Consider the following 16,365-nt stretch of genomic DNA (forward strand, 5'->3'; position numbering starts at 1 on the left):
GGAGTGACGTCTGCAAGTTGGGTTGGCTCAGTGGCACCCCTGTCCAAAAGCTCAGGGGCTATGTGGAAATCGTCCTTGTTGTTTTCCCAAGGTCCCTTTCAGTCTGTGTTTCCAAGACTTGTTGTGTACGGTAGGTAGACAGAGTGAATCTGACTCATCGTAGAGTATAACACTTGTTCAAGACCAAAACCTAGAGTGATGAAACGATTTTGTTTCCAAGGCCATGCTAACAGAAATCGAGCACAAGGTTGCGTCTCTGCTAGAGAGCTGCAAAGATCGGGGGCCGGGAGACAGTGGGGCCACTCATCAGGAGGCTGAAGCTCTTTCCTTGAAGCTAAAGACTGTGAAGTGCAATTTGGAAAAAGTCCAGATCATGCTTCAGGAGAAATACAACGAAGACCAGGTAAGACACGGCCACGTATAGACGTGAGTGGGTAGATGATCTGATAGAACCACCAGGAAGGAATTCTGGCAGAGGTGATAAGACAGCCACAGAAGAAATTCTACTACGTAAGAGAGAATGAAGCATCTTCAAACTGTAAGGGAAGGTTGTACTGACTTGTGTTACTGATTCCATTTTGCCCTGCAGTTTTCCTACCTAGGCTCTTGTTAGGGACGGCGTTGGTCTGCATTGGGTTGGTTTGACTGGATTGATGGTTCTCACTGGTAATGAGGTGTGGTGTAGGCCCTCTTCGTAAAAGAAAGATAAGGTTTAAAGGTAATGTGTCACCCCACTTGACTGGAAAATGAAGCGCCAATAGTGAAGATTAAAATTTTTTTTTGAGAAGCTTAAAGTTAGACGTCAGAAATAGAAAAACTGTTCCCAGGATATGTTCTGTTATTTACAAATACATATACTGATGGAAGTGTCATGCAGTTGAACTGTTCTCGTGACTTTTAAAAGCATTCTGTATAAATGCAAATGCGTGTCTTATGAGTAGAGCCTTACTATATAAGATTTGCATCTATACTTAGGAGATGGTGGTTCCTACTCACAGGACTTACATTCACAGAAATAAGATTGGCTGCAGATACACAGACTCTGTGGTTCCCCTTTCATCCTCATATGTCCTCTCTTTTTAATTTTTTTTTTCAACGTTTTTTATTTATTTTTGGGACAGAGAGAGACAGAGCATGAACGGGGGAGGGTCAGAGAGAGAGGGAGACACAGAATCAGAAACAGGCTCCAGGCTCTGAGCCATCAGCCCAGAGCCCGACGCGGGGCTCAAACTCACGGACCGCGAGATCGTGACCTGGCTGAAGTCGGACGCTTAACCGACTGCGCCACCCAGGCGCCCCTGTCCTCTCTTTTTAAAAAATGTTTTGGACCTATGGGAAATTTGCATTTATAAGCGTTAGTACTATTTCTCTTTTTGGGGTGTGTGTGTGTGTGTGTGTGTGTTTTACTTTGTTCTTAAAACAGAGAAGCAATACATTTCCTAGTTTTTAGTAATTCATTGGATGAATTACACTGAGAAAATTAAATGACCACTTCAGGGGCGCCTGGGTGGCTCAGTCGGTCAAGCATCCGACTTTGGCTCGGGTCGTGATCTCACACCCCGTGAGTTCAAGCCCCACGTCGGGCTCTGTGCTGACAGCTCAGAGCCTGGAGCCTGCTTCGGATTCTGTGTCTCCCTCTCTCTCCGCCCCTCCCCTGCTCGCACTCTGTCTCTCTCTCAAAAATAAACAATTAAAAAAATAAATAAAATGACCACTTCATCAAACGTAATGGTTTTTTGAAGTTGTTTTGAAACAACTACCTTAAATCATAGTATATACTTGTAATAAATAATGAAACCTAGTCACTTCATATAAAACTTTCCCATTATGCGGTCTCTTTAGTAGAACTAAAATAAAGGGAGTCATTTTTTAAATAGTGTACCATCATAAAATGTTTTGCAGCATTCTGCCACACTAAAGAAACCTTCAGAGCATCAAAATGATCTCCAACCAGATAACCTTTCTGAACTTGAACCTGTTGTAAGTGAAAGGCCACAATTCAGCAGACAAAAAGATTTCCAGCAGCAACAGGTAATTGTAGCCCTTAACAGATATAAGGATAAGAATAAAGGTTTCTGTATGGAATTTCCCTTTGAACTAAGTACCAAACTGCTCCTGGAGGGTGTGTGTGAGTGGTAAGCATTTACTGCAACACCCACCTCGCTTTCGCCTTCTGCAGGTGGGGACACTCTAACTTTGCTATTTTATTGATTCGCATCTTATTTCAAACTAAGTAAATACCTTCAGGGGGACTTACTCTCTAACCGTAACACCTCTTTCCCTATTGTTTCTAAACGTGTTTTGCATATTTTAGGGGACTTTCCATATGTGTAGCATATATTGTAATATTTGCTTGATCATTGTGTGAATACTTGAAGTAGGTTTTTGAGAAATAAAAGTTAAGGGGAACAAGCAAGCAAGAAAGGGAAATAGTAGATAATAATTTAGGAAATGGTTCAAAATGAGATGCTCTCAACAGAAGAAACCGTTGGCTGTAATTGGAAAACTTTGACTGGACCGTTTGAATCTCATTCAATGATAGGTCCTGGAGTTAAAACCAACGGAACAGAAAGATTTCATCAAATTCGTAGAATTTAATGCTAAGAAAATACGGCCGCAGTTTTGCCAACCTGATAAAGATACAACTCAGAAATCATCTGAGAGGTAAGACATTTTTACAGTTGGACATTCAGCTATGGTTGGGAGAACTCAGAGCATTTCTTCTTAAATCACTTCTAAAACTCTTACCGAATGCAACCAAAATTATCTGTTGATTATTCTTTTCACCTTTTATTTCCCTTTAAAAGCATTAAGGCATCTAGCCCCGCAAAGGATGCTCCAGACTCGGTCTTGTCAACTCAGGGCCAAAGTGGGGATAAGTGGCAATATTTACGTCACGAACTGTCATCAAAGATCGGGCTACCGCTACCTCAGCTTGTACAGCCTCAGGTCAGTGGATGTGACGCACACGGTGTAAATCATAAATAAACATGTGGTGTAAATCATAAATAAACACGTTTGTCTTTGAAAATGCAACAAGCATTCATTAAGTACCCGTATACGTGTTCCGCGTTAGGCGGAAATAAAATCGTTGGTTTTCAGAAAGCGAAGATGCCAAGTGGCTTTTTCATCTGGCCGACCCTTTTTCACCCTCCTGGAAGTCTGCGTGAAGTGCCACTCCTTTGTGCGTTTGTGGCACTCTGAGCTTCCCTAATCACAGCTCTTACGATACTGAGTACCTGTTTATTTGTCTGTATTCCCCCATTAAGTGGTATAGGAAGAAAAGACCATGTCTGCCTGGTTCACATTTGAGTGCCTGGCACAGTATCTGAAACATTGTGAAGTCTCAGTTTCAATATGTTGAATGAATAAAGGAATGAATAATATGTTGTTTTTTTTTTTTAAGAAACACTTTTTTAATGTTTTAATTGTTAACTGTTTTAATTGTTTAATGTTTTAATGGCACAATGCTATATTAGTGTCATTCATTCATCAAGATGATTTGGAATCTACAGTGTGCCAGGTACCTGTGTCCCACAAACATGCTGTCTTACTGCCGTCACAGTTCTTAATCATACTGGGCCAGCTGCTGCTGGATTTCTCTCTGAGCAAGGAGCCCGTGAGCAGATTAACACTGTTGGTCACAGCTATCGAGCTTCTGCCTTCAACTTTGCACCCAACCTGCCTGGGCAAAGGTTACCGCCTGTTGCCCAGTTCTCCAGTCTGGTGGGAACTTTCCTGTTCTATTCTGCCGAGAACCTTTCCTGGCCTATTGATGTTGAATTAAACTCATTGGCTTTAGTCTTGGTTTCTCCTCGTCATACACACTGTAACACGTATATTGTTCTCTTTCCAACCGCAGAACATCATCAGTTCTTTTCCTCAGGCAAAATCTGACAGCACCCCACTCTGTTTCTTTGTATTTATTAGTTTTCTAATTTGAAAAGGGAATTAACTCTGAATCTTTCTGTCTTCCAGAGTCACAGCTAATTTTTAATGCTTATTTAGCTTTCCAATAACAGATCAAGATGCAAGTCTGTACCTGGAGGGGACTATTCTAAGAGTTGGCTGTATACCAGGGGTCTACCAATAAATGGGAAGAGAAACCGCTAACCTCATAACGTGAATGGCATTGCTACCAAATTGAAACATTAGTGATTTTACTCTATTTTCAAGTTATGGTTTATCTTGCCTCATTTTGTTATCTCAATAGACCCTCAAGTGTCTAAGTAAAGCTTTTCATGACCTTTCAAAGCTGTCCACAATATTTAAAATTTAATTTTTTCTTACAAGTGACAAGGTAGACAAAAACATTTACCAAGAAAGTAACTTGGGAGATAGCACGTGAAAAAGCATTTTTGCTGTTTAACGTTAACAGCAGCAGGATCTCAAATTGTAATGAGGTTTCTCTTTTTTCATATAGGTTGCCACAAATATGAGTATTCTACCCAGTGTGAGTGTGTATAACTTCAGATACCCAACAACTGAAGAACTGAAAACATATACCACACAGCTTGAAGACCTGCGTCAAGAGGCAAATAATCTTCAGACCCAGGTAGCAGCTTCACATTACATATTTTCCTCACTGCAATATTAAAAAAGAAGGGAAATGTGACATTGTAAATTAGCCATCATTTTTTTAATTGAATAAATAGTAGAATACATGGTGGAATGGGTCCTAGAATTGCAAGTAGAGTTTATCTCTTGCCGACTCTGATGAATGTGGTAGCACCTGCCGAGACCACCATGTACAAAGATCATTGAACCCAAGTCTAAGATCGGCAGGACCGAGGATCGTTGTTGATTAGTACTGTCTGCAGTGGTGCTCTGTGGTTGGAATGGTAAGGAAGGAGGGGAGTATTGACAAGATTTCCAACCTTGACTAAGCTGAATGCTGAAACGGTGTGCTGGGTAATGTTAAGTATCAACCAGAGAAGACCATAGGAAATAGAATCTAAATTGGGGTGATCACTAGCTTTCACATGCTTCTAAATATCTTGTACCTGGTCAAGAATTCAGGGTGTTCATTGGTAAAGAAAAAGAGGTGGCTCCAACAGCTTATGCTAAAATATAAGGAGACCTTGTGGCTCCCAAACTCACTAGGACACAATCGCACAACCCTGGGTGCCTCCCTTGAAGTTGTACATCTAAGGATGGCCTTAATTCTCACAATCTGCCCATGTATAACACTTCTAATTTCCACCCCCACTCCACAGCCCATCCATATATTTTTTTTATTGAGATGCAACTGACATGTTAGCTTCAGGTGTCCACCATAATGATTCAATACTTGTATATTTTGTGAAATGATCACCACAATGAATCTAACATCCATCACCACATACAGTTATAAAAATGTTTTTCCTGAAATGAGAACTTGTAAGATCTACTCTCTTGACAACTTTCAAATATGTAACACGGTATTTATTAACTGTAGTTACCATGCTGTGCCTACCATCTATCTTTAAGATACTGTACCTCTTCCCAATCATCCCTTTTAAATGTCTTCTTTTCCTTCTCCAGGCTGTACTTGATTCCATTAACCCACTTTCTCCTACCTTACAATGTGGGAGGCAGGGAGCCGTGGGAAGAGGGATAGTATGCTTTCCTTGGGACCAGACTCCCACATGGATGGCCCCGCTAAGGAAGTCCTTCATCTTGTTATTTACCTTTTAATTCCATTTCAAATGGTTACTCACTACCAAGCGTTGAGTTTCTTAAACTTGTTTTTCTCAGACTTAACATCTTAACTGTATTTGTTTATTCTTCTACCTGATTCACAAAGTGTTCAAAACAACCAATTATAAAAAAGTATAACATAAATTATAAACCATAACAAAACCGGGGAAAATGGAGGCTTAGGAAGGCAAGGAATCCTAATATTTATTTTTTTCTTTTTTCCTCTCGATTCAGGAAAACATGACAGAAGAAACATACATAAATTTGGATAAAAAATTATTTGAACTATTTCTGACCCTCAGTCAGTGCCTTGCCAGTGTGGAGGAGATGCTGCAGACACCCGGGCTCTTCAGAGAGGATGTCTGTGCTCGGCAGGTGCACTACGAGGTAAGGAATTTCCAATAAGCCCATGTGTTGGCCGTTGCTGCAAACAGCCCGCTGTTTAAGCCAGAGCTGAAGCCTCTTAAAGTCAGAGTCTATTCACTGTGTCTTTCCTTCTCACCTCTTCGCAGACACTGGCTCTTGAGTTGAAAAAACTTTACTTAGCTATGGGTGATAAGAAGGATGATCTTTTGAAAGCCATGACTTGGTCTGGGAAGAACACCGACTTGTTCCATGAATGTTTTAATAACCTCCAAGTCTACCTGGAGCACACCCAGGCCACAGCTGCCTCTAGGAACAAGTCCCTAAAAGCTGGCCTCGACTATAACCGCAGTTATCAGGTACAGGGCTAGGCGCTCAGCCTACTTTGGCACTGTTTCATGTTAATTTCTATTCATTCCTATTCCTGGTGGCAGTCATGATTAGGAATTGCTAAGGAAAGTGGTGAGAGGTTCTTTCTGTGAAGGTCTTTAGATTAGTTCAGTGCCTGTGTTTGGAGACCATTTGAAAGCGAGGTCCTTCCCAAAGTTGCGGTATGAATTTGTTAGATCGGGCTAATGAACCGTTTCTTTCCTGTGTTACATTTAGTCATTAATGATTGTCCTAGGGGAGGATTTCTCAGTAACAGGGAGCCATTAAATTTTTTTTTTAATTTTTTTAATGTTTTAATTTATTTTTGAGAAGAAAGAGACAGAGCATGAGCAAGGGAGGGGTAGAGAGACAGAGGGAGACACAGAATCCGAAGCAGGCTCCAGGCTCTGAGCTATCAGCACAGAGCCTGATGCAGGGATCAAAGTCACAAGCTGTGAGATCATGACGTGAGCCGAAGTCGATCCCTTAACTGACTGAGCCACCCACGCGCCCCGACCATTAAAGTTTTTGAGCAAAAGAAGGACAATCTGTGTATGTTTCAGGTAGATTCACCTGGCTGTTAACTACTGTGGATTAGAGGACAGACTTGAGGCAAGCAGACAGACAATTCTAGTAGTTTCCTAACTAGAGAAAAAGAAATGAAACACAACACCACTTATGAAGGAGTCTTGCCCGTAAAGTCAAACCTCAATCTGATCACGTAAAATAGACACAAGAGAAAAGCATTGCAGCACTGTGGGCGAGGGGGGGGGGGGGGGGGGTCAGCCAAATGCAGACCGTGGGAAGCTGTATAGAGTAAAAGACCTGTGTTTTCACCATCCCACCCAAAACCCCAGGAATAAACAAGAGAGATGGTTGGGGAGCCTGCAGATCACAAGAGACTTAACACATGTATTAGTCCCTTGCAACCTGGACCTCATTTAGATTCCAATTCAAACAAACCAAAAGGAAAAATTATAGCTAATTAGAGAAATGTGAACCCTTTCCTATAGCTAATGATACTAGGGAATGTTTGTTGATTTGTAATATTAAAAAAAATTTTTTTAACGTTTGTTTGTTTTTGAGAGAGAGAGGGAGAGAGAAACAGAAAGCTTGCAGGGGAGGGGCAGAGAGAGAGGGAGGCACAGAATCCGAAGCAGGCTCCAAGCTCTGAGCTGTCAGCACAGCCCGATGTGGGGCTCGAACTCCCAAGCTGTGAGATCATGACCTGAGCTGAAGTTGGACGCTTAACCGACTGAGCCACTCAGGCGCCCAATTTTGTACTGTTTTTAAAGGGAGGAATCTTTATCTTTTAAAAACACATACTGAAACTTACCGTGATGAAATATCTGTGATTTGTTTCAAAATATTCTGAGGGGAAGGAGATTAGATATAGTTAAGAAGGCTCAGGGGAGGGCACAGAGCAGAGATGACCAGTCACAAGTCAATAATTGTTAAAGCTAGGCAATTCCTCTATTTTGGTATATGTTTGGAACTTCTGTTAGCATAAAAATTAAAGGACGGCTAAATTTTTTGTAAGGTATTAAAGGGGCCCGCATGAGATTCTTACTGTTTGTTGCATTTATCTTCCTATACAGAATGAAATAAAGCGATTGTATGATCAACTCACTAAGAATAAAACATCTTTACAACAGTCTTTGAATGAAATTAGTGGCCAGAGTATTGATGAACAGCTTCAGGTAATCAAGTCAAAACAATTACACTGATCTGACCTTGGACCAAAGAGTTTTGTGTAGAAGCTGTGTTTATGAAGCACTTTCCTTTGGGAGCAGTGGCAAGGCTAGAGTAAACAAATAGAAACGAGAACTCTTTATGTGGACCTTTAGAAATATCTCATAAGTAGTACCTTATGAAGAGTAAATTAAACCGACACAACACCATGGTCACCTATCAACCAGGCAAAAATGGAAGTTTGTGCAGGGTCAGTGAGAGTATTAGGAAATGAGGCCCCCATTCTCTCGGGAGGAGAATTTGTCCAGCTTCTCAGGATCGGTTGGCTATAAATCAGAATTTTACGTGTGAATGTGCTTCCACCCACAGTAGGCTCACTTCATTCATTTATTCAGCAAGTATGAATTGAGGACCTTCTATGGACAGATAGTGCTATAGGTGTTGCACTTATCCTAAGGAAGGAAGACAAGGGCATAGAGAAACGTGTATATAAATACTCAAGGATGGACCTAGCAGCACTGCTTGAACTAAAAACGCTTCAATAGCCCAAAAGCCATTAAGGGCAGACTCTTAGAAAAGCAGTGTGTGTCCATTTGCAAGGAGTCCGGTATTTGTACTGATTTGCAGAGCAGCTGGTAAGTAAGGAGGCAGCTTGCAGAACGGAGTGATGTGTGCGTTCATTAAGTTTAAGGATGTGCACATGTACTTCTGGTCCATGCTTCAAACGTGTTGGGGACAAATTTTCCGGGAGAAGCTGGAGGTGAGGGAGGAGAAGTGGGACTTTTCATTTTTCCCTTAATTTTTTCTGTACGGTTTCATTCTTTTACAATGAATATGCGCACTTCTCTGGCTTCTGAAAGGGTTTCCTTTTTTGCATTGTCTCTCACTGTAGAAAGCAGATGCGTATACAGTGGAGCTGCAGAACTCCGAGAGCCGAGTGGCAAAACTAAGAGACGAAGGGGAGAGGCTTCATTTACCTTATGTGTTACTGCAAGAGGTTTACAAATTAGAGGTATGTGTGAGCAGAAAACATTCGGTCAGTGAATTGCTATGATTAGAAGCAGTGAGACTTCTTGTTCTTCCAGAAAGAGAGTTCAGGTTTGTTCTCCAAAGAGAGTTTAGCTTTGTTCTCCATCTGGATTATTTTCGTGGTTGGATGAAAACGTTCTTTCTTTTCAGGATGTGCTTGACAGTATGTGGGGAATCTTGAGAGCTCGGTACACAGAACTCAGCAGCCCTTTCATCACTGAGAGCCAGCAAGATGCCTTATTGCAAGGCATGGTGGAACTAGTGGCTATTGGAAAGGAAAAGCTTGCTCATGACCACTTAAAACAACCCAAAAGTAAAGATGCCTTACAGGCTCAAATACAGAATCACAAGGTAAGACGCGTGGGTCAGATTACCTTTTCGTAGACTTTAAGTCTTTCTGACTTAACCATAGAGCATCCATTTTCTTCCTTGGTGAAATATACGTTGTTCATTCATTCATTCATTCATTCACTCTTTGTTTGAACTAACATCAATTAGACGGCTTACTGGATATCAGGAACTCCGCTGACCTCTAAGGATGTGATTGTGAGGGAAAAGAGATATAGTTCCTTACGTTCATGGAGCTTTTGGTTGAAAGAGAGACATTTATGAACAAGTCATTCCAAACAAATTTAAAATTAAAATTGAGACACATGCTTTCAGAGCATTTAAGAGGGGAAATTGAATTCAGGAGATTAGGGAAGGCTTTCCTGAGAACTGAGGCCAAAAAAATATCTATACCTCAATATATAAATGTATATCTAGTGTAATGCTACAATAAATCTTTTAGTTGTCCATTCATTTTATTACACAACAGCCTCATGATCACAACCTAAAGACATGTAGTAATTTAAGTACTGATGCAAAAAAAAAAAAAAAAAATGGGAAAGACCATTTCTGCCTCCAACAAGCTGAACTCTAGGCGTGTGATAAGGAGACCTTGTTCTAAGAAATCCAAAGGTAAATATTCTATAAAGAATGGAGGGGGAAAGGAAAAAATAATATTATGGATATCTACAGTGTCAGGATTTGTGCTAGATGCTTTTATAAACCTTCTACACACCCTTTTCAAGGGAGTAGGAGAAAGGATTCGCATAAGAAGTTCCTACAGACAATTAGAAGGGGCAGCTGACTATGCAAATGGAGGAGAACCATGTGAAGCTAAAGATTTCCTGTGTAAAGGTTCTTAAAGTGTTGTTCTGGGAGCTTTTACATACCAGGATCCCAACAGACCCTGTCAACAAATTCCTTGTACTTGGCCATGTTATTGAGTAGAAAATCAAGCCAGAGTGTAGGAACCTCTGGCTGTTCCATGTGTGGGCTTCTTGGACTCACTCATCTATCCATCCAATTTAGTGTCTTGAAATTAATCGGCCATGTCAGTATCGACCTTTTCGTAAAGTTTCTTAAAACTTAGAGTAACTGGGGGGTGCCTGGGTGGCCAGTCGGTTTTAAGTGTCCGACTTCGGCTCAGGTCATGATCTCATGGTTCATGAGTTCGAGCCCCATGTCAGGTTCTGTGCTGACAGCTCAGAGCCTGGAGCCAGCTTCGGATTCTGTATCTCCCTCTCTCTCTGCTCCTCCTTTGTTTACATGTGGTCTCTCTCTCAAAAATAAATAAAGATTTAAAAAAAAAATTAAAAACTCAGAGTAACTGATTTAGGAAGATCTCACTGGAAATTGAAATTGGCTAACACTCTTTGCCCTTTAACGTGGACTGTTTTATGGAAAATGTTACTTAGCAGGATTTTTCTTTGTGACTTGTTAAAATGCCATTAGTGTTAAAGACTAATGGGTACACAGTCAATTTTCTTTTTCTTTCCTCTTATGTGTGACTCTGCATGGCCGTCTTGGGATTTAAAAGCAACTACACCTGGGGCGCCTGGGTGGCTCAGTCAGTTAAGCATCCGACCTCAGCTCAGGACATGATCTCACTGTTGGTGGGTTTGAGCCCCACCTTGGGCTCTGTGCTGACAGCTCAGGGCCTGGAGCCTGCTTCAGATTCTGTGTTTCCCTCTCTCTTTGCCCCTCCCCCACTCACACTCTGTCTCTCTCTCTCTTGAAAATAAATAAATGTTAGAAAAAAAAAAAATTAGGAGTGCCTGGGTGGCTCAGTGGGCTAAGCGTCTGACTTCGGCTCTGGTCATGATCTCACAGTTTGTGGGTTTGAGCCCCATGTCGGGCTCTGTGCTGACAGCTCAGAGCCTGGAGCCTGCTTCAGATTCTGTGCCTCCCTCTCTCTCTGCCCCTCCCCAGCTCACACTCTGTCTGTCTGTCTCTCTCTCTCTCAAAAATAAACAAGCATTATGGGGCGCCTGGGTGGCTCAGTCGGTTGGGCGGCCGACTTCAGCTCAGGTCATGATCTCACGGTCCGTGAGTTCAAGCCCCGCGTCGGGCTCTGTGCTGACAGCTCAGAGCCTGGAGCCTGTTTCAGATTCTGTGTCTCCCTCTCTCTCTGACCCTCCCCCCGTTCATGCTTTGTCTCTCTCTGTCTCAAAAATAAATAAACGTTAAAAAAAATACTTTAAAAAAAAATAAAAATAAACAAGCATTAAAAAAAATTTTTTTAATTAAAAAAAATAAATAAAAGTAAATACACCTGTATAAAAAGTGGAAGTAACTCAGTTTTTAAGTTTCGCGATGTAGAAATAAATAAATAACAAGTCTTGTCCATTGTACAGCTTTTTTTCCAGAAGCTGGTTGCTGACATGCTGTTGATCCAAACATACTCCAACAGAATGCCTCCTTCTTTACTGCAAAAGAAAGACACATTTTGGGCAGAACAAATACAAGAAATTAAATTACTGGAAGAAAAGTCACACCAACGTGGAATAAAGCTGCAAAGTTTATTGCAGGTACTTGAGATATGTAAACGTTGTGCTTAACCCTGGAATTCTGGACCTTGGACCACCACCTGCTGGTGTCCAGAGGTGTCGAGTTACCATTAAGCAGTAGTTAAATGGGAACTAACACTGAGGAGATGGAAGCCTGTTCTAGTCCTGACTGCTGCTCCGGGAATGAAATAGTTGCTGAGATTCCGCACGCGGGAACGAGGGGATGGCATGTCTTTCCACCTTCTAGGTTTGTGTGCAAATAAACAAAATTGGAAGCGCACTTTGAGATCCAGAAAGAGGTCATTTGGATGAAGTGGTGGTTCAGAAACTGTGCTCCCCAAAGAGGGCAGATCCGGATGTTCTGCTGCTGGAGTGGACTCCTGGTAGTCTTAAATCCAAGAAGAAAATTAAGTTTGCATCAAGTTCTTTCTCCGTTTGAAAGTTCTCACCTTTAACTTCTTATACACCGTGGATGTTAGCACTTAAAGGAAGTAACCCAAAAGCAAGGAAATCTTCAACTTTGTAATGTGATCATGTTATGTTAGGCTAATGAAATCAATTTTCTGGTTAGCTTGTCAAATTGATATTTGTAGTAATATTTCATGGTATTTAAAAAAAGAGACCCCCCTGAGCCTAAAGAGTGCCCCTCACAGCCACGTGACCCACTACTTCAGTAGATAAGAGAATCAATAAGGTGGTTCTTTTTCCAGCAGGTAATATTTAGTGTCCGTAAGTCAGCTCTGTTAGCGTGCTGAGGTCCTTGTGGTGAGCTTCTATAGAGATAGAACTGGGACACGGCAAGACTCAGCCTAAGGAAATAGTACTCTCCTAATGAAGTGTAAGCCCACATTCCTCCAACAGTGGAATTCTGCTTCTAGCAGCATCACAGGGTAATGTTCAGTGGGCTAGGTGTTGGAGCAGAGAGGGTAGAAGCAACCTACTCGGAGCCTCTGCTGAGAAAAGCTTTAAAAGTTAGCCCCTTCCTTTCCAAGTGTGAGAACGGCTCTCTTCCGACTCTGAGGTCTCCACAGAGGTGCAGGCTGAGAGGTGTAACCCTCTCGCTTAATCTTGGTCCTTACTCAATTTGATGAGACAAGCATAAAACACTAATGCCAACTGGATTTTTCTTATTTTTTTTTTTTAATTTTTTTTTTTCAACGTTTTTTTTTTTTTTTTTTTTTTTTGAGGACAGAGAGAGACATAGCATGAACGGGGGAGGGGCAGAGAGAGAGGGAGACACAGAATCGGAAACAGGCTCCAGGCTCCGAGCCATCAGCCCAGAGCCTGACGCGGGGCTCGAACTCACAGACCGCGAGATCTTGACCTGAGTTGAAGTCGGACGCTTAACCGACTGCGCCACCCAGGCGCCCCCCAACTGGATTTTTCAAAACCCTCTCCACAAAGGCAACGGAATTGTTTTCCATCAGACCCTGAGTTCTTACGAGAGTAGGTTATATCTCTCAGAAACCCCTGGAATCTGTGCTTGGAGTTCATATGGTCTCAGTTCGTTTTTATTTCGTATGATCGATTTTGTCATTGGCTGGAACGAATCTAGAAAAGGGCTCCCACTGATATTATGTTCTTGATTCTCTAGAAATGGGAAGAATTTGATGAAAACTATGCATCTCTTGAAAAGGATCTGGAAATTCTTGTATCTACGTTGCCCTCTGTGAGTCTGGTGGAAGAGACAGAGGAAAGATTAGTGGAAAGGATTTCATTTTACCAGGTATTTTGCGCCGTTGAATCCGTCCGAGGCAGCGTCCATAGCACTTTGCGTTTTCTTTTGTTTTGACTAAATTGCTCGACTTTGAATTTGAAGTGTTGTTCCTCACACCATGCACTATTAGACTGATATTCAGGGAACCCGTGGATTTGATTTTGAGTCTTTCATTATACTTGAGGCTTGGGGTCGAGGTGCTGGGTACGAGTCCTGGCTCTCACCTGTCAAGCGTGTCAACTTTTTGTCTCTAAGTCTCAGTTTCTTTGTATACTGTAGGGAATCACGCTAGTTCTCCTACCCGTCTCAGGAAGTGGATGTCAGTGGGTATGGAAATGAGCCAAAGTAGAGAAAGAACGTTGTAAACCATGGGCCACTAAACCTATATGTGGTTTTCTTACTTCGGTGAAGCCCTGTTTGGACATAGCCTCTGAGACAGGTGATAATCTGTCACCTGCCACCAGCATTATAAAAAGACTTCAAACAAAATGTTTTGTGTGTAACATTTAGTGGTATCATCCAAGTCTCTGTGTCCCAAACTTCGATGCCATAGAAAAGATAGAACCCTAGAATAGTTTTCAAGTGGCCTTGAGATCATGACCAACGAGAAAACGAGTTTTAAGTCTTCTCGACAGAAACTTGAAATATTTAGTTTTAACTTTCAAATGTGTTGTCAGCCTCAAATAAGTTGTGATGCTGGGCGTGGTTATCAAATGCCTACTTCGAAACTTCAAGAGTAGGTTTGTTGCCTGAATAGACCGGATGGAAAATGAAATCCTTGGCAGGACCCTGGCATTCCTCAGTAGCATTTAAGCTCCTATAAGGAACATTTTGCAAAGACACGGACGCTGTAGTCCTGCTGTCTAGATGCCTAGAAAGGTACAATTTATCTCTTTGCCATCTTGTCCGATTGAGTTTAACTCTAAGATAAATCTGAATCTTCTGGGGGTGGGAAGCTGCTGCTTTATTCTTTGTTAGCCTGGGGATGCAGAAGTACATCCAAAGAGCTAAGAGAAGGCAGTTGAAAACGCCATTTTAAACCTCATTATGTTAAGGAACTGTTTGTATTAGCCCACCTCTCTCAGGTGGACAAGGGATCATATCCCTTAAAGTGCAACCTGTGAATCTGTTAAATTTGAGATTTTTAAAAACTGAAATAATTGTCCTAAAACTCTTAAATAGATTCGTCAAACTAAAAGAGAGATATATGGGGGCACCTGGGCGGCTCAGTCAGGCATCTGACTCTTGATTTCAGCCCAGGTCATGATCCCAGGGTCGTGGGATCAAGCCCCTTGGGATTCTCTGTCTCCCTCTGCCGCTCTTCCTGGCACTCGCGCTCTCTCTCTCTCTCTCTCTCGCTCTCTCTCTCTCTCTCTCTCTCTCTCTCACACACACACGGTTTCTCTCTCTCTCTCTCTCAAAAAAAAAAAAAAAAAAGAATAAAAAAGATACCTTGTAAAGCCCATCTCGCTTATGGACTTCTTCAGGTCGTTCTCAGTGTTCTGCGTCATGGAGAGATTTGCATGTGTTTTGATGGACATCTGTGGGCCACGGAACATAGCATCTGTGTGGCCTCTGCAGTTGAGCAAACCTCATTTAAATGCTGGCTCGGCACCTCATGTGCTGAGTGACCATTGCAGTCTGACTCCTGTGTATAAAATGGGGTAATTAAAAATTCTCAGGGAGGGGCGCCTGGGTGGCTCAGTCGGTTGGGTGTCCGACTTCAGCTCAGGTTATGATCTCACAGTCCGTGAGTTCGAGCCCCGCGTCGGGCTCTGTGCAGACAGCTCAGAGCCTGGAGCCTGCTTCAGATTCTGTGTCTCCCTCTCTCTCCCTGCCCCCCCCCCCCCCCCCACCGCTGCTCATGCTCTGTCTCTCTCTGTCTCAAAAATAAATAAAAAACATTAAAAAAAATTATCAGGGATAATCTAAAGATGAAGTGTCTTGGTCTTGTACTGAAGGCTTGGGAAATTAGAGCTCTTTTTTTAATGTTTACTTATCTTTGAAAGAGAGAACATCAGTGGGGGAGGGGCAGAGAGAGAGGGAGACGCAGCATCCGAAGCAGGCTCCAGGCTCTGAGCTGTCAGCACCGAGCCTGCCGTGGGGCTCCAACCCACCAACTGTGAGATCATGACCTGAGCTGAAGTCAGATGCTTAACTGACTGAGCCATCCAGGGACCCCAGAAGTTTTTTCTTAAGTTTATTTATTTATTTTGAGAGAAATAGTGAAAGTGGGGGAGGGGCGCAGAGAGAGAGAGATAGAGGGGGAGAGAGAGAGAGAGAGAGAGAGAGAGAGAGAGAGAGAGAGAGAGAGAAAGAGAATATCCCAACCAGGCTCCCCACTGTCAACACAGAGCCCGATGCAGGGCTCGAACTCACAAACTGTGAGATCATGAGCAGAAATCAAGAGTCAGATGCTTAACCGACTGAGCCACCCAGGTGCCCCTAGATCTGTTTTTTGGTTTTTTTTTAAACAGATGTTGGACATTTTATTTTCCCATGCCGACTCAGATGAAAAGAGGGGATTACAAATGAGAGCGGTGGAAAGGGCATTGGAAGTAGAATTCTTTAGTGATTTTTAAAAGGCTTAAGTTAGTTGGAAAAATTATATTTTGATTATAATTTATTTTTGAAGATTAAATTTCAGTAGCTGTCAGGATAAGTGTCAGTAGCTGAACCCAG

General features: G+C 42.2%; 1 protein-coding gene across 11 annotated transcripts in view; it reads left to right on the forward strand.

Annotated features, from left to right (window-relative positions):
* SYNE2 (spectrin repeat containing nuclear envelope protein 2) overlaps window positions 1-16,365 on the forward strand; it is a 342,246-nt gene that overhangs the window by 243,842 nt on the left and 82,039 nt on the right. For all 11 annotated transcript variants that reach the window (XM_058739286.1, XM_058739287.1, XM_058739283.1 and 8 more), the window contains 12 exons: window positions 221-403; window positions 1,903-2,031; window positions 2,543-2,664; window positions 2,808-2,949; window positions 4,424-4,555; window positions 5,914-6,066; window positions 6,192-6,401; window positions 8,010-8,111; window positions 8,996-9,115; window positions 9,283-9,483; window positions 11,814-11,987; window positions 13,561-13,692. In XM_058739286.1, coding sequence (XP_058595269.1) covers window positions 221-403; window positions 1,903-2,031; window positions 2,543-2,664; window positions 2,808-2,949; window positions 4,424-4,555; window positions 5,914-6,066; window positions 6,192-6,401; window positions 8,010-8,111; window positions 8,996-9,115; window positions 9,283-9,483; window positions 11,814-11,987; window positions 13,561-13,692 — 1,800 coding nt within the window. The remainder of the gene's footprint in view (window positions 1-220; window positions 404-1,902; window positions 2,032-2,542; window positions 2,665-2,807; window positions 2,950-4,423; window positions 4,556-5,913; window positions 6,067-6,191; window positions 6,402-8,009; window positions 8,112-8,995; window positions 9,116-9,282; window positions 9,484-11,813; window positions 11,988-13,560; window positions 13,693-16,365) is intronic.

Source organism: Neofelis nebulosa, chromosome 7, assembly GCF_028018385.1.
Source record: "Neofelis nebulosa isolate mNeoNeb1 chromosome 7, mNeoNeb1.pri, whole genome shotgun sequence".
Classification (NCBI taxonomy): Eukaryota; Metazoa; Chordata; class Mammalia; order Carnivora; family Felidae; genus Neofelis; species Neofelis nebulosa.